The sequence below is a fragment of the Colletotrichum navitas genome (genome assembly GCF_030913465.1).
Source record: "Colletotrichum navitas strain CBS 125086 chromosome Unknown LY79scaffold_114, whole genome shotgun sequence".
Lineage (NCBI taxonomy): Eukaryota > Fungi > Ascomycota > Sordariomycetes > Glomerellales > Glomerellaceae > Colletotrichum > Colletotrichum navitas.
Window position 1 is genome coordinate 40,496 of NW_026850660.1, and position 20,081 is coordinate 60,576.

The 20,081-nt window shown below is 44.0% G+C and overlaps 4 protein-coding genes across 4 annotated transcripts; 1 reads left to right on the forward strand and 3 right to left on the reverse strand.

Moving 5' to 3' along the window:
• Window positions 1-1,797: 1,797 nt before the first annotated feature.
• On the reverse strand, window positions 1,798-3,826 carry LY79DRAFT_55495 (uncharacterized protein). Its single transcript, XM_060557890.1, has 3 exons — window positions 3,354-3,826; window positions 1,999-3,222; window positions 1,798-1,931 (listed from the first exon to the last, which is right to left on the reverse strand). The coding sequence occupies exons 1-2, from the start codon at window positions 3,650-3,652 to the stop codon at window positions 2,196-2,198; spliced, it is 1,326 nt and encodes a 441-aa protein (XP_060408230.1). The 5' UTR covers window positions 3,653-3,826; the 3' UTR covers window positions 1,798-1,931; window positions 1,999-2,195.
• Window positions 3,827-6,684: 2,858 nt separating this feature from the next.
• On the forward strand, window positions 6,685-8,337 carry LY79DRAFT_707639 (ubiquitin fusion degradation protein UFD1-domain-containing protein; the record flags this gene model as incomplete). Its single annotated transcript, XM_060565055.1, has 2 exons — window positions 6,685-6,780; window positions 6,838-8,337. A coding segment is annotated over exon 2 (1,284 nt), but the record flags the coding sequence as incomplete, so codon positions are not given.
• Window positions 8,338-9,651: 1,314 nt separating this feature from the next.
• On the reverse strand, window positions 9,652-10,560 carry LY79DRAFT_594525 (uncharacterized protein; the record flags this gene model as incomplete). The annotated part of the gene is made up of 3 exons (XM_060561697.1): window positions 9,652-9,697; window positions 9,751-10,177; window positions 10,257-10,560. The coding sequence occupies 3 exons, from the start codon at window positions 10,558-10,560 to the stop codon at window positions 9,652-9,654; spliced, it is 777 nt and encodes a 258-aa protein (XP_060408232.1).
• An 813-nt stretch (window positions 10,561-11,373) lies between these two features.
• Window positions 11,374-13,175, reverse strand: LY79DRAFT_653630 (histidine acid phosphatase; the record flags this gene model as incomplete). Its single annotated transcript, XM_060562606.1, has 4 exons — window positions 12,930-13,175; window positions 12,739-12,872; window positions 12,530-12,678; window positions 11,374-12,478 (listed from the first exon to the last, which is right to left on the reverse strand). Exons 1-4 carry the CDS (start codon window positions 13,084-13,086, stop codon window positions 11,374-11,376), a joined length of 1,545 nt encoding a protein of 514 aa, XP_060408233.1. The 5' UTR covers window positions 13,087-13,175.
• Between the last annotated feature and the right edge of the window lie 6,906 nt (window positions 13,176-20,081).

A 20,081-nucleotide genomic window follows, 5' to 3' on the forward strand; every position in this document is an offset into this window, starting at 1 on the left:
AATGTCCAGTCTTTATCATTGGGGAGGGTTTTCAACTTATCGAGCTCTGTCGGACTCGTTCTCAATGATCTGACGAGTTCTGTGTGTAGTGTGTTATCTGTGGCATTGTTTCCTACGGCTTGGAGACACAGAAGTAATAAAGAAAGACCTTTCGGCGTCATAGGGAAAACGATCATGTTGGCCGAGGTGATCAAGGTGTCTGGAAGGCGTCCAGCCTGTCTTAGAGGTTCCTGCTTCTACCTAGCCTCCGGCGGACCAGAACAAGGCGACCTTTTATCATTTCATTCCTTGAATCTGTGCACAGCTTGCTCCATCGATTGATGTGGCTACAGTCAGCCTTGTGAGACAGCGTTTGTCAATGGTGAGAGGTGGCCAAGTCCAAACTACTTGAACAACGCCAAGCCAAGAGGACAGAAGCATCCCCTAGCAGAGCCACAAGCAAACCGTTGAGCCTCCAAAACGGCCAGTAAGGGTCCCTTTCTAAATCATTCACGCAATTGGTGTTTAAAAAATGTCAGCTTGGATGTGATGCAAGAGGAGTCGAATTCTCTAGCTATAACCATTTGTGGAATCAGCCCACGGGAGATTGTTAAATTTGAAAGGAGCCCGAGCCCCCTTGCAGTCTCTCACATGACTTCTAGTCCAATAATGTTACTGCGTATTGAGATTGAGATCAGTTGATTGCAGCCAGAGAAGCCCCAGATTTTGCGCATCTTGCCGCTGTATAACAGGGCTCGAAACAGGAATTCAAGTTTAGAAAGACAATTACGCTTGAAATTAAGGAGCTGTAGCAAGGGTCAGTCAGTTCGAACTGTAGTTGGATGGAGAGGGAAGAAGTCCCGGCGTCTCCGGAGACAGAGAGAGATGTCTGCCTTGCTGACGTGATATCCGATTCTTGGTAGGTGACAGCCGCCCTACCAGACTTCCCAGGCAACTTGGAAATGCACCAAAAGAGAGGTCCCACGTTACTCCCAAGAAGGGCGTACCAGTGAGACAACCCTATGCAGGGGCTATAACAGCACCGTCTTTCTACCGATATTGAATAATAAATTGACCGTCTTGTCCTCCGAAACAACTTCTAGGTAAGAGATCAGTGGATCTTGGCCGCGCTAGTATCAAGAATTCATCGAATGCCATGAGCTAGAGAGGATCGAAAGTAAAATCAAGGCATAGATAGTAAGCTTGGGGGTATGAGCCGTGCTCTCGCACTGAAATCGGGAATTACTGGAATTTGACACCTTGGCGTACATTTGGTGTGATGCATATCACAACGGAAATGATAGAACGAGAGAGAATTGAGACTGTCCATTGCCGCTACTTTTGTGCAACTGACGCCTGAAACGCTGTTCTCCAAGGGTATCTCGGAAAAGGGAGAACAGAAAAGAAAAAGGTTGATGATGAGAACCCGTGCGCTTCATACATAGTGATGGTAAAACAAGTGCCAAAAGTAAAGAAAAACCAGGACCGTTGCCCTCCGAAAAGAAGGGACTGGAAGTGCCGAGGCTCGTAAAGTTGATTCGACAAGAGTGGAGAGGTGTCAGGAGAAATGGACCGAATCGCCAGAACAGACATCGCTGTAGGGCCCCCTTCTGGACCGTTGGAGGCTGCCGGCGTCACGGTTACGGCCGTCCGATGGCTAAGACTACGGCCGAGGCTATCGTCGTCGCCGAAAGAAATGCACCTAAAGGTGTCTCAAGAACCGACCGCGGCTTGAGCACCCTATTGAAAGTCAGCGATCCAGACAGACGACATTGGATAAATCGGGGAGAGCGAACAGTCACACTGCGAAAAGAGTTAGCGAGACCACGAGGTACGTTGGTAAGAGGCGGCAGCCTTACAAAAGTTGAGGTCGATCCCTCATTGTGAATCATGCAATATCCGCCGCAGCAGCCTCTGCAGAGCCTCTGGGTGCGTTCGATGCAATCTTGACACTGTTTCCTAGCCGTCAGTTTCGGGGTTTGATGGGCCTGTGGACCTAGGTTTGGGTATGAGACTCACGTTGCTACCGCATTCCCAGCAGCTTTTGGTAATACGAGCCTGTGTTCTCTTCTTAGCAACTTTGGCTCTCCAAAAAATACGCAAAGTTTCGCAGGTGAACAAGATAGGGGGTTCGACGGAGAACGAGAAACATGGACAGCATTGTGGCATACACTTTGAGCAGGCGGCGTGATCAGACGGCGGGGAACGTCCGATGATCAGTCCAGCAACACCCTCTGCGCGTCGATGACCTCGCCCATGGGGCATTTCGGGAAGCAGGCGCCGTTTCGTACCTTGATCTTGGGATGACTCTCATGCTCCTGATGCTGGACCCAGGCACCGCCCTCAGCGTCCACGACGACCACGTCCGTGTCGGCCAGCTCGGTCACGGCGCCGGGCGTCTGGTAGCATTCCTCGCACCACCACTTGTGGCAACCAGCGCAGTATCGCTCTCGGAGGCAGTCGACGCATCGTGCAACGAAGGACGAATTCGATCCCAGGCCGATGAACGGTGTGGTCGCGGCCTTGACCGAAGACGTCGTGAGTGGTGGGGGCGCCAATAGTGGGCGTTGGATGGCAGGCGTGCCGTTGTGGACCGTCATGCCTTCTGGCGCAGCGCCGCATCCGGCGCAACCACCCAATGCGATTGTGGCCACGGCCCAGTGCCGAGCTGCGGGCGGGACCCTCACCTTGGCGTACGCGGGCGAGTTCATGTGGTGGGGACCGGTACAAGCCAGAGCATCGAATGCGATGATGCCATGGCAATCTACCAGGGTATTGGCCCATTCGTCCACCAAGGGACGCGCAATGATGCGGCCCTTTTTCTGATACCAGTCCTCTCCCTCGGTGCGCAGGGAGGAGGTCAACGCCTGCTGCGACTTGGCGTTCCATCCTGCACTGATCGGCGGTGCGTGTGAAGTTGCGCTAGACGCGATGCCCGGCGCCGTTGTTGACAGCAGCGGAGTGTGTTTGGCACCAAAGACGTACAGGCCTTTTAGTCGGGGCGTGCCTTCTGGCCGTGACGGTCTGCAGGCATATTGAAGAGAGCCGCAAAGCTTGCGCTCATTGAGGTTCTTGACGCCGCGGATGGAGAGGAGGCGCACGCTGTAGGCCGGGTCGAGAATGATTTCGTGGCAAAGCTCGGCCGTCACGGACAGGCCATCGAGGATCAGCGTCTGCACGTCCTGGAGGATGTGCTGTGCACGAATGTTGGAAAAGATGCCTCTCAGCGGGCCCGAGTAGAAGCTGGTGAAATCATCACGTCAGCCAACCGTTGTACCACCGCCCGTTGGATCCTCAAAAGGATCCACTGCAACTTGGGTTCACTTCCTGCAACCGAGAACAGGGCGAGCGGAGGGGATAGATGTTGGACGCACTCATCTTCGGCCAAGTTCTCGTCGAGCTGGACGTTGCGCCAGACTTGGCCTCCACGGTCGACGCCATCGATGTCAAATTGCGCACAGCGGACTTGGGTAAGGTCAAGATGCCTGAATACACCGGAGGTGTGCTTGAGGAGTTCTCGGAATCCTCGGCTTGTGGACGCAAGGTTCAGGCGATCATGGGCAGAGAGGTGAGGCGCTGTGTGGGATAGGATGAGATGATTGGAAAGGAGGTAGAGTAAAGTCGTGGCCGGGTTCTCGTAGAGCGTGTAGGCGTCCTCGACGTTCTGGAGCATGTTACGGCGAAGGCGCGCGGTTGAGGGATCCGGAAGAATAGAAAGGTAGGGAGGTATGCGACGGCCGTAAATCACGAAGGTCAGCGGCGATCGAATCAGAAAGTTGGTCGATTACGGCGGTTTTTGGCGGAAGAGAGGAATAAAGTAGGATGGAAACACAGAGAAAGGGAAGCGAGAATTGCGACAGGAAGGTCGACAAGGCAGATCAGGCGGCTTCGCTGGCAGTGGCGTAATAGCTGTCAGCTTCTGGAGCGATGATGATGACGGCGGTCTGCGTAGGGAAAATTAGAACTCTCTAGCTTGTGTGGGCAGGTTCTGAGGCATACTCGAGCCGGAAGACGTGTTGATCTAAATATCTACGCCGTCAAAGCTTGCCAGGTACAAAAAGAGAGTGGACGGCGGGCTAGTGTCCGGGCAAGGCAAGACAAGAAACGTGGGTGTGTCTATCCTTAGCTTTGCGGTGAAGATGCACTCAATCCGTGAAGCAGAGTTGAGACAGGGTAGCATGTGTTGTACATGGGGCAAGGGGACCTTGAGGTTAACCGCCCTCATACATAGTAGTACCGAGAGATGCAGCACGGGCGGGCTAGAGCTCAGTAGGCTAGGTAGATTGGTCCAAGTCCCCAATAAATGCACGTCCAAGTTGGTGGGTTGGTTCACACCCCATCCAAGTCCGTTACCCCCATCTGGGGTTCTTTCGTTATTTTTGAGGATGGGGTAGAAGCAACAGCGTTGCAGCCAAGGCAAGACAGACAGACACAAGCGTGCCCCCCACCCGTTGACTGGCTTGTCGCTTCACCCAGCAGGGTAGGTGTTGCCGGTAAAAGGTGGTAAGCGTGGAACGGAGAGTAGCATCTGGGGGTTGGCCCAGCTGGGTCGGGCCCTGAAAGAAGGATTGGCCGTGCCCAGTCAATGAAGCCATGGTGGCAGAAGGAGGCGGAGAATACCTAGTGCGGTTGAAACGGATGAGCTTCAACCCGCTGTTTGGCACGGTCTTGGCAACCTGCAGAGCAACATCGGAGGCCCACCGCGCTGGCACATCGACACCAATGTTGAGTGCCTTTAAGAGGCTTGCCATGCATCGACTTATTCATGCGTCGCCCGTTTGAGGAGATAGAACAGCTGGGGGAAGACGTGGTGTACGGACCGAATAGTGAAGCAATGGGACGGGGGTGGTGGTGGTGGTGCGTATGGAAGACACTCGCTCCATGGAGTCGAAGGCGGCGGGGGGTTGGAGTCGCAAGGTGAAGTGAGGTGAGCAAGGTGTTGAGGCGATATGAGGCAAGCTGCATCGGCCTTGGCTAGGTGTGGGAGTGCCGAGGCGGTTCTCATCCAAACAGAACAACAGCGCAGGGCACTCACTTATTGGGATTCCTTGTTTCGCTCGCATCGTGCTAGTACCTAGTACAGCTTCACTAGCTCAGCTCCCCTCATTTGTTTGGGTGAGTGCTGTCATATAGATATCAGGGTATACTCATCTCATCCCAACTGGACCGACAAAGCTCCAATGAAGGTGTGCTGATCTGGCTTGAAACTGTTGCATGACCAACTTAGCCGCACCAACCGCTTAGAGTTGCCATGGCTGTTTGTAGCTGGTTACTGTAGTGTATGTAGATCGTGCTGAGCTGTGAGCATTTCTGTGCTCTTAGGATGGGGTAAATGGTCCGAGATACGCGAAGCGGATATGGCGACCTGGAGCAGGTGGAGCTGCACAGAGATCAGCTTCTTCTCCTCTTCCCTCTGTATAGTGTGGTGAACAGTCAAGGGTGGAAAGGTCGCGTGAGACTTACTGCAAAACTGGCTACTTAGCTGGGCCTTCGACTGACCTTGACCCTTGCAGAAAGTAGTAAGTGTGCCATGCCCATCTGCTCAAGCCTCGGGGGCCAAGTCGCCTCCTGCACGAGATGTTGCTCCTGTGCGACACCGCCTGGGATTGCTGGGGAGCTGTTTGGGGGGCATACGGTGTGCTGTACACGTACACTGCGGATACTCTTTCAGGTACCACCTCAGTTCGGGGGGACTGTATGGCTCCTTTGCCTACCTATTTTGGGGGAGTGTTTCGGCGCGCTGATCCGCTAGCCAGCCCTGATCCGGGGCTCGCGGGATTGCAGTCCGGAGTCGCGGAGTCGGGGGTTATGGAGACTTTTATTTCCGCTGTTTTTGGTGCCGGGGGAGTTTTGGAACAATTAAGAGGGGAATGGAGCTTCTTGGCGCGTCTGGCAGTTCCCGAATAGTGTTGATTTGTTCTGTTTTAGTTATTTTGAGTGAGCGAGCTCAGATAAGAGCGTGCGCGGCCAGGCCGCCAAGCCGGCGAGCAGCAGAGATGAGCACTCGTCAATGTGACTGGCTGACTGACTGACTGACTGGCTGCTATTGCTTTTGTACCTACCGGGACCAGTCTCGGCGGCGCCCCGGTTCAATCTATCAACAGTATATGAAGAACGGGGGGGGTGATCCGAGAGCTTGCGCCCGAGTCTACAGAGTACGGATACAGACAAGCTGATATTGTTCCCCCCCTGTCATCCCAAGAGTACTGTGCACAATAACAGCGATAAACCTCATATCCTAAAGGCTGTAGTTATATCCTAAAGGCTGCAGGTTCAATCCAGTTTTCTTAGATTTTTTTTTATTCTAAAACGGCTCCACTAAGGAGGGTTAGAATAGTACTAACCCACCCTGCTTCCTACGCTGCGCTCTAGGTCAAGTTAGGCCAAGACTATCCCTTTTGCCTCTATTGTTTTATTAAGATAGTTGTGTTATTACTAAATCCACTGTCTACTGAGCTTTATTGCTGTTATTGTGCACGGTACTCTTGGGTTGACAGGGGGGGGGACAATATCAGCTTGTCTGATCACCTTGGGCCCCCTCAACTTGTAGGCGGTGAGAGAGATAAGGGAGAGATAAGGCGTAACTGTGGCCTGGACGGGGCTTTCTGGTGTCAGATTACATAATCTACTCTGAAGAGGCACCATAGGTAGTACAGGTAGGCACCAAGTATCCGTACACGCACGTTAGAAGACAGCAGCCATCCGGGCGGCGGTTTCTATGGAATCCAGAAGAAACCCCACCATCCTGCTGATTCATCGCGGCCGTCACCGTGGTGTTTGTTTTCTACACTACCTAAGTAGGTAGGTGATGCAATGCAATCTCTAAGCGGCATGCCTGGTTGATGTTTCTCTATCCAGACTCCGGTTACTCGACGCTTTCTCTTTTCCGATCATGTCAAGTTGCAACACCTCGAGCGCAAACCGTGCCTCCGACGAAAGAGCAGTTCCTTCATTACCCCTCCACCCCACCTAGACTTGTTCGCCTGCCGTTCGTCATTAACGGTCTGCAAAGCAAAAGAGACAACCGCCAATTCGAGAACCGACGCGTCTGAACACGGCTAGGAGAACCAAGATATGGAGGAATCCCAGCCTGAGCTGAAGTGGTCTGCGCCATTTGCAGTACTACCACCCTCAAAATCCTCCCCTCGAGACTTGCGTGGCGACAAGATTCTTCTTCCTCCGTCTGCTCTTGAGCAGCTGCTCGCAGCATCACCCCGACCACCCGCACCCGCAAACTCGACCTTCACCTCATACGATCCACTCAATCCATATGCGCGCCATCACCAAACCCAATACCACCATAGCGACACTTCCCAGCAACTGCCCAACCCCTTGATGTTCCGCTTGGTCAATCAGAACAACGGAAACGTTGTCTACGCCGGCATTCGCGAGTTCTCTGCCGACGAGGGAGAGATTGCCTTGGCTCCGTATCTTATGGAAGCTTTGGGCATACTGCCGACTGATTTTGGCAGCGAGACCTCCAGCAACGAACCCCTTGATCTGACGGACGATTCAACGAAACACACTCAGCCGAGGGTGACAGTGCACGCGAACCAACTGCCCAAGGGGACCTATGTTCGCCTCAGACCGCTCGAGGCAGGTTACGACCCCGACGACTGGAAGTCTCTGCTCGAGCGTCAGCTGCGAGAAAGCTACACCACCCTCACAAAGGACTCCGTTCTCTCCGTTCGCGGCGTCAAAGGCGAAGATTTCAAGTTCTTGGTCGACAAATTCCTGCCCGAGGGGGACGGCATCTGCGTCGTGGATACCGACTTGGAAGTTGACATTGAGGCTCTCAACGAGGAACAAGCCCGGGAGACTATGCGCCAAATCATGGCCAAGGCCCAACCTGGTGCTGCGAATGGAAGTTCGAAAGGAAGCGAGCTTGATGTGTGGAAACCCGTTGAAGGCCAAGTTCTCCCAGGAGAATACGTCGACTACGAGCTGCCCTCCTGGGACCGAACCCGACCCCTGACCATTGAGCTCTCCGAGCTTTCAGTTCCCGATGCAGTAGACTTGTTCATCAGCCCAAAATCTGCTCGGCAACGAGCCCAACCTCGCGACTTTGAACACGTTTTTGGCAACTTCGCTCCCTCTCAAGACGGAAGAAAGGTCATCACCATCCAACCTACTAATATCGAGCTGGAGAACGCAGAGCAGCTTCTCATTTCGGTTCATGGCTATCCCTTGGCGGGAGGTTCTGAAGATTCGGTACCAGTTCACTTTTGTCTCAGGGCGAAAGCCGAAGGAGAGGCAGACTTACATGATGTGACGGTTGACCTGGTGAACGATGAGACGAGGCCAACAGACGAGGAACAGTGCAAAAACTGCCTCCAGTGGGTTCCCAAGCGCACCTTGGTACTGCACCAGAACTTCTGCCTTCGAAACAATATTCTTTGCACAAGGTGCAGACATGTCTTCAAGAAGGCATCCTTGGAGTGGGAAGCACACTGGCATTGTGAACATGACGATGCCCACGGCGACTCATCAGCAAGCAAAGCCAAACACGATTATGTGCGGCATACGGAGCGTCAATGCGCATCTTGTGAATTCACTGCGCCATCTCTGGTGGAGCTGGCACTGCACCGTACAAGCGTGTGCCCAGGGAAATTGATTCTTTGCCAGTTCTGTCACCTTGAAGTACCACAGGAGGGCGACCCCTTGAACCCATCTGCAGAGACAATTCTGTCAGGTCTCACAGCCCATGAACTGGCCGATGGCGCCCGCACGACAGACTGCCACCTGTGTCAGAAGATCGTTCGCATGCGAGACATGACAGCCCACATGAAGCACCACGAGTTGGATAAGGTTTCCCGATCCAAGCCTGCAATCTGCCGCAATGCAAACTGCGGCCGAACTCTTCATGGCGTGGGATCCGCTGGTACCGTTGGTGCCGGAACGGCGATGGGACAGGGGCCTGGAAATGAACTGGGTCTTTGCTCGTTATGCTTTGGACCTCTTTACGTTAGCATGCATGACCCAGAGGGCAAGGCTCTCCGACGTCGTATTGAGAGAAGATATCTCGGCCAGTTGATGACAGGCTGCGGAAAGAAATGGTGTGGAAATGAGTGGTGTCGTTCTGGCAGAGCCAATCTTGGGCTCGAGTCCAAAGGAACGAGTGCGCAAGCCGCCTTGCCACTCGTCAAGCCGTTGGTGCAAAGCATCCCTCGAGTCCAGGAACCCATATACTTTTGTGTTGATGAAGCTTCACAGCGGCGGCGGAAGCTAGCAGAGATGCTGGCAGGAGAAGGAGTGTGGGACTTTGAGTGGTGCATCGCTGCGTGTGAAGCAGCCACGGGAGATTTGGACAAAGCACGAGAATGGTTGGTCAATTGGGCGCCAACTAGATAGAGCACGTTAGACTAGACACCCAGGCGGCATAGCGTGTGCCCGGCTTATCATGTAGAATATATGGTTTAACCACCTAGGCACACGCTTGAACCATATTCATGACATGTTGAATTTCAGGTGATAAAATCTGATGAAGATATCGATATTCGGTAGGATCAGAATTCGTACAAAATTGCAGTTTAACCAGGAGACTAGAAGCAGAGCAGCTCCCCACTAAGGCTAGCAGGGCAAGGACAGGTCGACGAATTGCAAGAAGCTACTCTAGATGCTAGATGCAACAGTGACATGCCTCTTCTTACTTGTCGCTACTATTCCATTACTTCACAAAGGGCTGTAGCCAGCTGTGGGCTGGCTAACGTAAGGAGGCCTGGGGACAGTCAGCTTGTGGCCTCGCGAGGCGCTCCAAAGGAAAAGATTTACTTCATTACGTTTCGGGCGCTGACAATGGCAGCTGCCCCCCCAGCATAGATGCCAAGTAGTCTGCTCCAGTCGGCATTCCCATAGGCAGACTGGCCAACGGATAGAGCAATGAGGTCGTAAACAAGACAGCCACCGAAGATCCAATCACTGAGGCTGGCCAATAGCCCAAATCCAACGCCGGTAAGCACCTTGATAACGGTGGAAGGTTGCTGGTGAACGAAGTAAGCGACTGAGCCGTTGTGGAGAAGATCCAAGACTCCAATGCCGGCGAATGTCTTCGCAACGACGTGGGTGAGAACAGAGTTCACTGATTTGGTGTTCATTGGCGGCAGGCGGTTGAAGATAAAGTACAGTTGGGCAAGGCTGTTGATGATGACAAAAACGTTGGAGGTTTTAAGATCTCCGCTATTCCAGAAAATCATCCATGCTGTCATGACTTGTCAGCTCGGGGTTTTCCGTTCTTCTCCTACGCTTTCTTCCTCTTTTTCAAGAACACAAAAACTTACTCGCAATGCAGAAGTTGCCAACGGCGTAAAACGGTGCAAAGTCAACCATCGCTCCAACATCTGGATCCATTGGCTCAATTTTCGCATCCGCCTTGTACAAGCGCCATAGCCAGGCCACTTGGAAAAGTTGCTGTGGGAAGAAGAATCCAGCAATGAAGAAGGGCTGCGGTGACCAAAAAGAGAGGTTTGCGTCGTGTACGTCTTTCATATTAGGAGTACTGAACATGCCATAGTTCTGGGCTGCAAAGTCGATGACGAATGAAAGAGGCGCAAGCCATTTCGCAGTCGAAAGAGAGACACCCATCATTGACACCTCTGCTTATGAGAATCCGATACGAAAGTGGTTTATGATTTAAAAATGCTACGAAGGTAGAGGGAAGGCTGTCGTTCAAGTGCAATAAGTTGTTGTAGGGTCTTTATGTTATGAAAGTGGCAGGAAGGGCAAGCAGACATGACGTTCATATTCCAAGTACTGCCTCGGCTTTTGATGAAAAGTCATCAATTCAACTAATTACTTCATAGATCGACTCGGACGGTCCGGGTCACTTAAAAAAGCGAACGCGCTGGGTTAGAAAGATCATGCACGTCATTGACTATTGGAGGGGCACCGCTTCTCCCCACATATTTTTCGTGTCCCGATTGGCCCTGCTACATAAACTCGGCTTTAGCTCGCGAAGTTAACCGAAGGAGGACTTCATGGTCTTTCTACCTCTACGCCAAAGGGTATAAAGATTGTTACCTTTGGATCACAGGGCAGCACATTCAGTGACTGATTAACTCAACCAACCTACAAAGTAACCACCCAGTCATTGTTTGTCTTCTACCACTAATGACTCCTGGGAAATTTTTAATTCATGATATTGAAAATTATCCCGCATCGGTTGCTGGCTGGACGACGCGTCCTCGCGCAGATCATGCACGTTGGGTGTAAATTAAAATGGAATAATGAGCATTTAGTTATCGATATCCTGCGGCAGTGCCCAGATCGTTCTACTCACCCCATTCTTAATTATGGCGGCGGATGATCTGGCCGCATCTACGCAACAGAATGGCTTTTCACTTCGTAAATAGTGACTCCCCATGTATTATTAATATCATGCTGAACCGTTATAGCTCTTCAAGGAGCTACATGACTCAACCACGGGCTACTGAGATCAGTGAAGAAGCTTGCTCCTTTGACTTCTGTTGGAGCCCCAGGGGTGGTAACGTTGCAGTTCTCGATCCAATTGCCCTGAGCTTCCAGCTTTGTAGCTACGTATTGCTTGTAGTCCTTCAACCGGCATGAGGAGCCGGGTCCACTCCTGCAAGACGGCACCGGATATACAGCATCATTGAGACGGATGCGCACGTACGTCTCATTATAAGAGCCTTGTGATGGGGAGGAAGGCTGTGCAGAGCTGAATCTTCTAACGGGTCTAGACAACTGTGCCTGACGGGTCGCGTTGACGGACGTACTGTTACCAGCTAAGAGGCAGTTGAGCCGCTCAAAAGCAATCGTACCCCTCATGGTGGTAAAACGAGAGCTGACATACTGGCGGTTGTCATCTTTTTCAGTGCTGGCTAGGGGTTGTTGTTCGTCGAAGACTCCGGAAGCACTTATCAACTGGTTGAGTTGTCCATCATTAAGGAAAGACATGATAAGCTTCGGTAAGCTAAAGGTGCTCCCGTCTCCGCGTCTGCCGGTTACAGAAGGGCCCTCCTCCAGAATACCCATAAGAGCATTGAGGAAGGGAGTCATCATCTTTTTGGGGACGTCGCTTCCAGGACCAACACCGTAGTAGTAGCGAAGATCTTGGAAATATTCATACTGAAGAAACTCTTCGTCCGTGAGTATATCGCACCATGGTGATAAACGTCCTGTGATCTGGCTCTCAAAGCCGCATAGGTAGGGAATCTGGGAAATATCGCCCGGCGTAAGGGTGAGATTTCCCTCGATGAGTGCTTGCAGGCGTGCTTGAATAGGTGGAATATAGACGCTGTTCCACTGAGTTACAGCATCCCCTCCCTCATTGTCCTCGAATGTTGGACACATGTCTGATGGCGCCAAGCTGTCGCCGATGCCTCCGGGAAAGCCACGAGACGTGACAGATATGACATCCCCATGCAAAGTGGCATTCGTTCCCAGGAAGCCACAGACAAAGAGTTGTGCGGTTTGAAGGACTCGGGAATAGTTGTTGGCCCAAACCATAAAATCTTCGCTTTCAGTATAGAGATCCGGATACCTGCATCTCATCAGCTGAACTCTTCTCGCGGTAGTGACAATGCGCAATTACCTGGTCCGTAGGGTGTAGCCTAGGTCGTGAATTTCCTTGTATCCGGTCGGGCTCAGATTCGAAATTTGGGATGAGGGATTGGTCAACACTGTTTGCCACTTAGGCAAAAAGCTAAGACTTCCCGATGCAGTATAATTTCCCGCTTGGAACTGGACAAGCTTTTGTTAAAACTGTTATGGCAGCCTGCATATAAGTAACGATGAACTGACTCGCTGCTGCATCGAGACCCATCCATTGTAAGCACCAGGGTCAGGGTATCGTGATCCGTGCCGAAGGACGTAAGCCGCTTGGTCAACGTAGCAGTTTTCGGGAATATCTGAAGAGATATCGTTGACGTTGGGTCCTAGTGTACAAATGTTGATTGATGAGCGAAGTCAGTTTTGAGGACGAATATACATACCCGCGATCCAAGGACCGTTGGCACCCAGATGCTCAAGCGGATGTGCGGCAGAATCACTGGCCGGAAGGTTGATGTCCTGAACTGGAGCGAGGAGCCTAGGGTTTCCCTCGATCAGGGTCGCCGCAAGGCAGATGATGCCAAATTTGAATGCTGCCATCGTGGTTATTTGTCGCACTGCCAGGTAACACGGAATAAGAACATAATTCCACTGCTGAACAACGGTGAGTTGTTGGGCCACTATATACCATTGGCGCTGGGCGTACTCATCATATCTGTCGCGGACAGTCCTGCTGCTCTGAGGAATGCAATATTACTACCAAGAAGCACGTGAATAATGCGATTCTCTGATTCGGGCACCCAGACAAGGTTGTGGAGAAACAACGGGGATGCGATGCTGGATGAGGTGGTATCCCCGCGATTGATCCCACTAGCGTTATCAATAAATGTCACCTTCGGAACCGAACCGTGTCCAGGCCGGAGATAATGCCACTTTTTGGCTGATTTAATATATATTCTTGAATTTCGATGGCCTTTGATCAACCCATCCATCACAAGTTAACATGGGAATAACATTATCTCTGGATAGTTCAAGTGAACCCCCTGATGTGACGTCAAGAACCCTTTTCAGAGATTGGTCGACCATCAAATCTGCTTCCATTACCATCCTTTTTCATCAAAGCACCTTGTTCTTCTCATCACAGATGCCGTAGCCAGAATCGGCTATGACCATGTCATATTCAGACAGCACCTGATGTTGCACATACACGTACGACGATATGATAGGTGAAATTTCTCTTGGGAACGATATAGAGCTAAACCAAAGTCGAAGCTAAATTGTAGCGCGGCTGCTGGCTATTATTCTAGCGTGGCCGAGAGCTCGTCATGTGTTACTGCAACAGAAAAAAAAGTTGTATGTTGAGGCTTGATATGTACATGTTGGCATATGGGTGATGCGGCCGGAGGCGGTGGGTCACGTGACACACTGCCTACCAGCAGAATCCCTTACCCTTGCCTATACGCAAGGGTGCTGCCACACTTGTGCTCCTACTTTACCTTGTTAACTAGTTAACTATTAACAACTATAAATTTAACTACCTTTTCTTAACCTTTGTAATATTATAAGATACAGGATCTTATTAATTAGCTAGTAAAAACTAATATTAATTAATAGTTAATTATTACTAATAACTAGTAATTAATAAGGCTTACTATTATAGGAGTTTACTTAGCCTACTATAACCTAGTAGACTACTAACTAAGTTAAGTATTATTAAGGCTACTTTACCTTTACAAGAAACACTATAGTGTCTATTATACTATTAGAACCTTTTTAATAAGTAAGAATCTCTTCTATGCTAACTATAGCGCTATTAAGAAAAAACACTTAAGTAGTAATAATTACTACCTTATTTAACTTTCCTTTTTATCTTTATATTTACCCCTCTAGAAAACTATCCTTATCTACCTTATATATATAAAACTAACCTAGTACTATCTAGACTTATAAGTGTAAGTTATATTAAGAAGAAAACTTACTACTTAATTACTACTATAAAAGTTATATAGTAATTACTACTAATTAACCTTAATAACTAACCTTATAATAAGTTAATCTAGTAGTACCTTACACCTTAAGGTGCCTACCTCTATAGTAAAATATATTAACTATAAGAAGTATAGCTAAGAAATCCTTCTTAATAAGCAAGACCTTCCTACTATTTACTTTTACTTTGCCTATTATATAGCTAAATAGGCTAAATATACCCTTATAGGTTATAAGCTCTAAAGGGACTTTTAATATTACTTTAATAGATAAGATAAAGCCCTCTTTAGTGCTACTAGTAAAGTACTACTGTTGATTTTTTACAACTTCCTTCTTAACTAAGGCGTCTTTATACCTAAAGACTATTAATAAATTACCTTATACCTTATTACTGTTGTTAATAATAATAAGTTTTATATTTAAATAGATAAAGAAGTTAAGAAAGTATAGTATAAGTTAGTAATATTTAATAGGCTTATTAAAATATATAATAGCTTCTTAAATAATATCTAACGTAGTTATATTAGCCTAGAGTAGTATAAGTAAAAACAGTAATAGTAACCTATTACTTATATAACTAAATAAAGCTTAGTAATATTTATAAACCTTAAGTAATAACTAGTAATAATATAGGCCTAACTTAATAAATAAGTATAGAAGTTATATTAGTAAAAGCAGTAAACCTTAGTATTACTATAGTAGACTTAATTTATACAAGATTTACTACTTTCCCTATATAATATAATACAAGGACTATCTTAACAAGGTAATAGTCTATTATTCTTCTCTGCCTATTATTAATTATAGTAAGGACCCTTTATTTACTTATATACTAATCCTATAGAACCCTAAGGCATAGGATAGCTACTACTAATTAAGAATAACACTATTAGTAACTATCTTTCTCCTTAGTAATTAGGCACCTTAACTAAGATTATTACTAATAAATCTAAGTATACTAGCAAGATATATAATATACTTAATATTAAGTTAAACTTATTTTATAATAACTATAGTAAAATTAGTATTAAAAGACACTAGATAGTATTAGCCTTCTTGTTAATACTTAAAGGTAAAGCTTTTACCTTTTATTTTACCTAAATTAGCAGCAGGAATATCTAAGACCTTACTACTATAGTTACCTAAATAAGAGCTTACTTTAAGAGCCCTAAAGCTATTTAGATGTACCTTACTAAGTAGTAAGATACTACCTTTTACTATATTATATATAATAACCCTAAGAAAAATAAGCTTAAAGTACTTAAGAAGCTTATTAATAAACTTACTCTTATTTAACAAGTGCTACCTAATAGCTACTATAATAATAAAGTCCTTTAATCCTAGCTATTAAATACTTACTCTAGAGTTCACAAGTATAAATTATACCTATTTAATCTAGCGCCTACATTAGAAGAAGTCTATAACTAACTATAGTTATTAGTAAATACTATAATAAAATATAATAACAAGGTTAGCTAGTACTAGGTAGACCTTAATAATTAATACTAGGTTAACTATACTTACTATAGCTAAAGGTATAACTAGTAGTTTAGTAATAACTATAGTAATAGTAACTATTATAGTAATAATAATAGCAACTATAATACTAAGAAGTACTATATCTACTATAAGCCTAGTTACTAGTTAATAAAACACACTACTAATAAGTAATATAAGGCGTATTAATAATTTAAAAACAACTACTAAGTAAAAGACTCTTTACTAACTATATATTAAACCTTTCTTACTAGCTATAAAAGTAGTCACCTATAGAAAAAAGAAGGTAATAAAGACAACAAGGACCTTAGTTACTACCTTTAAGGTAACTATACTTTTAAAAGTAGTAAAAATAAACCAGAAGGTAATACTTTTTATACCTCTACTATATTCTTTAGTAGTACTACCTTTAGTAATAATAAGCTTACCTTTAGCCTAGCTAACTAAGCTATTTATTACTAGTTAACAAAGGATAACCCTAGTGTAGTATTATTAGATCTAGCTACCTCTTTTATATTAGATTATTACTTATTAGGCACCTTTTAAGGTATTTTAACTAATATAGGCGTAGTAACCTTTTCTACTGCTAGTTACTTATAAGTAACTATATTATAATAGATCTAACTATTAGTAACTATTAACACTACTACTACTAGCTAAGTAAAGATCTAGTTTAGTAATAGTAACACTATTTACTTAAAGGGCACTATTATAGTTAGTACACTATTTAGGCCTATTACCTTTTATATAATACCTATAAATATACCCTTTTTACTTTACTTAGTAAATATAGATTAACTACTTATTTACTTTAATAACTTTATAAATACCCTTTAATAAGGCAATATTATAGTACTAGTTATATAAAAATAAAGGTATCTATAGATACTCCTTAGCCTACCTAAACGTAGCCTTACTAGTTACTACTTAACTAACGTAGAGTTATAATAACTTTACTAATAATTTAGGCACCTATTAGTCTACTGTCTTTATAAGGTTCTTTATAAGGCTAGTTATAAGGTTAAGGTTAAGGCTATTAAGTACTTAACTAAATACTACTATTACTACTAGCTCTATAAGAAGGCACCTTTATAATTTAAATTTACCTTATATAATAACTACTTTTTTAACTATAAGGTTATTATTAACGTTATATACCTTAAAGGTAACTAACTAGTTCTTTATATTATTAATACTATAACTACCTTTAACGTAGTATACTTTCTTTATAATATTTCTATAAAGACTATATAAAAAGCACTTTATTACTACTAGATTAATGTCTACTAAGGACCTTTAGACTAGATTATTACTAACATAGGCAAGAACTTTACTATAACTAAATTTTTATATAAAGCCTACGCAATAGGCATTAAAGTCAAGATTATCCCTATTAAGGCACACTATAGCGTTAAAAAGGTTAAATAATACTATATAGTGCTCTAATAGGCCTATAAAATTATATATAAAGAGTGCCTAACTACTAACTATAAATCTATCCTTTAGAGCGTAGTTAAGGCAGTTAATAACACTATAGGCCCTAATAGCCTTATACTAACCCTCTTAGTATTTAGCGCTTACTTCTATATAACTACTAACTTTACCCCTTTACTTAACATTATCTAATAGGCAGCTACTATCTAGAAGGCTACTAATAACCTCTATAAGAGCTATATAATACACTAAGTTTATAAGGCACTTAAGGTATATAATAGCCTAGATACCTCTACTGTTAAGGACCTACTGTTAAGTAGTAAAGTACAAGTATAGTATAAAAAGGGTAAATAGTCTAGCCTACACTGCCTACTATCTATTAATAGTAAGAATTATATTATTAACATTAATAGCCTATATAACTTCTATTCTACCTTAGTTAAACCTTATTACACTAAAAAGGAAACAGGTAAACCTATTAATATAAATCCTTAACCTAACTAACCTATAGATGCTAACTACACTAGTAAATATATAAAGGATACTATTATTATTACTATAAGGACAAGAGCACTTGTCTAAACTATAGCCTCTCCTCCTCTGTAGTATACCTATAGGCAACTATATAAGACTCTAGTTAATATACTACTATAGAAAATAGATAAACCTCCCCTGTTACCTTTTTCTCTACTAAAGAAGAAGCTAACCTAGCCCTTGCGCAACAACTATATAACTAAGGCATTATTACTACACCTAGTAAGCCCTTTAAACAGTTAGGCAAAAGCAAGATCTAAGGCCTTATTAACTATAGCGTATTTAAGATTATTATATATAATCCTTCTATTTACTAAGGCTATATCTTTAAATTTTACCTTATTAATAAAGTTAAAGGTAAAAATAATAAGCTATATAAGAAATTATAACTTATAGTATAAGGTTATAGTAATAATAGTAAAGAAACCTTACTAGTTTAGTTACCTATAATTTAGAGAGCTAGCTAGTGTATAATTCTTACGCTTACCTTTTCCCTTATAGCTAATAGTAAGGTAATATAGCTATAAGATATAATATAGGCCTATACGTAGTTAACTTTATAACTTAACTATACTATATATATATAACTTCCCTTTTAAATCTATAATTACTACCCTTAAGGCACTATTATAAAGGTAGTAAAGCTATTATATAGCTTTACTAAAGTAAGTACTTATTAGTAGATAACCTATAACTACTACTACTATAAAAAGCTTAATATAGTTACTACTTTATATAACCTATACCTACTCCTTTTATCTATAAAAAACCCTAACTTTATAATAATTAAGATATAAATAGATAATATAATTAGCCTAACTAGCGTTAATTTCTCTAACTACAAAGATAATAAGCTTACTAAAGTAAAGCTCCTTATAAAAAAAAATTTTACTTATAAAGAATAAACCTCTAGTATTTAACAAAGGAATTATCTTATTAACTTTAGCTAAAGACACCTCTATTACACTTCACTAGAAGGGCTAAGGCGTAAAGCTAAGACTTATTAACAAGAAATTACCTATAGCCTAGTAAGACTATATCTAGTAGTACACTTAAGGCGTATATATTACTTCTATCTACTAGCCTAAAGTATACTTTAACCTGTCTACTATAGCTTAGCATAAGGAGCTAGATAGTAAAGCTATTTAATAACTTAACTAAAGAATCTAGTAGTAGATAAATACACTTAACTATAGCCTTACCTTTATTCCCTTTAACCTACTTAACATAAAGCTCTTTATGTTTATTAATAGATCTTTTACTAATAATTATAACTTAACTTTATAGTTAGGATTTATTATCTTTTTACTAATAAAGAGGTTAATAACTAGTAAGGTAAGTTTACCCTCTATAGTAATATCCTCTATTTCTTATTAACTAAATCTAAACAAGTAATATAAAGTGTTCTTGTGTTAGAAGTCTATAGTATAGTTAAAAGTGTTAATATAGTATATACTCTCTCTATAACTATAATAATAGTAGTAAACAAGCTTAGTAACCTATTAATCCTTACTATTACCTACACTAACTTGTACTTACTATATAAGTGCCTAGTAAAGTTAAGTACTACCTATAAGAAGCGCTTAATAATTAATATTATAGTACTATAATAATTATATAAGTAATATAAGCTTTTTAAGGTATAATAGATCTATAGTAATAATAACCTTACTAATAGGTTTATAAAGTCCTTACTAAACTAAGCACTTAAGAGTCTTATTTCTTATAACAAGGTAAAAATATAGATAAAGGGATAAGTTATATAAATATAATAGAAAATAATAAGAATAATAGGATATAGGATAATAGACACTTAGAGAAGAAAATAGGTTATATAAACTATATAGATTAACAGTAGTTAAATCTATTTAACGTAGGTATATGCCTCTAATAGCTATAGCTAAAGAGAAAATACACCTAAATAAGATAGTGTAAGCCTACCTCTGCTAAGTAAATAGATAAATAAATTTATAGTAGTATATAACTATAAAAAGTGTAATACTTTTGCTTTTCTTGTTTTTATTACGTTTTTAGGCTTTTTAGGAGAAATAGGAGCACTAGCGACTTTTACTACACAAGAAAGTTACTAGTGTTAGTATATAGGTGATATAGCTAGAGGCAGTAGGTCACGTAATACACTGCCT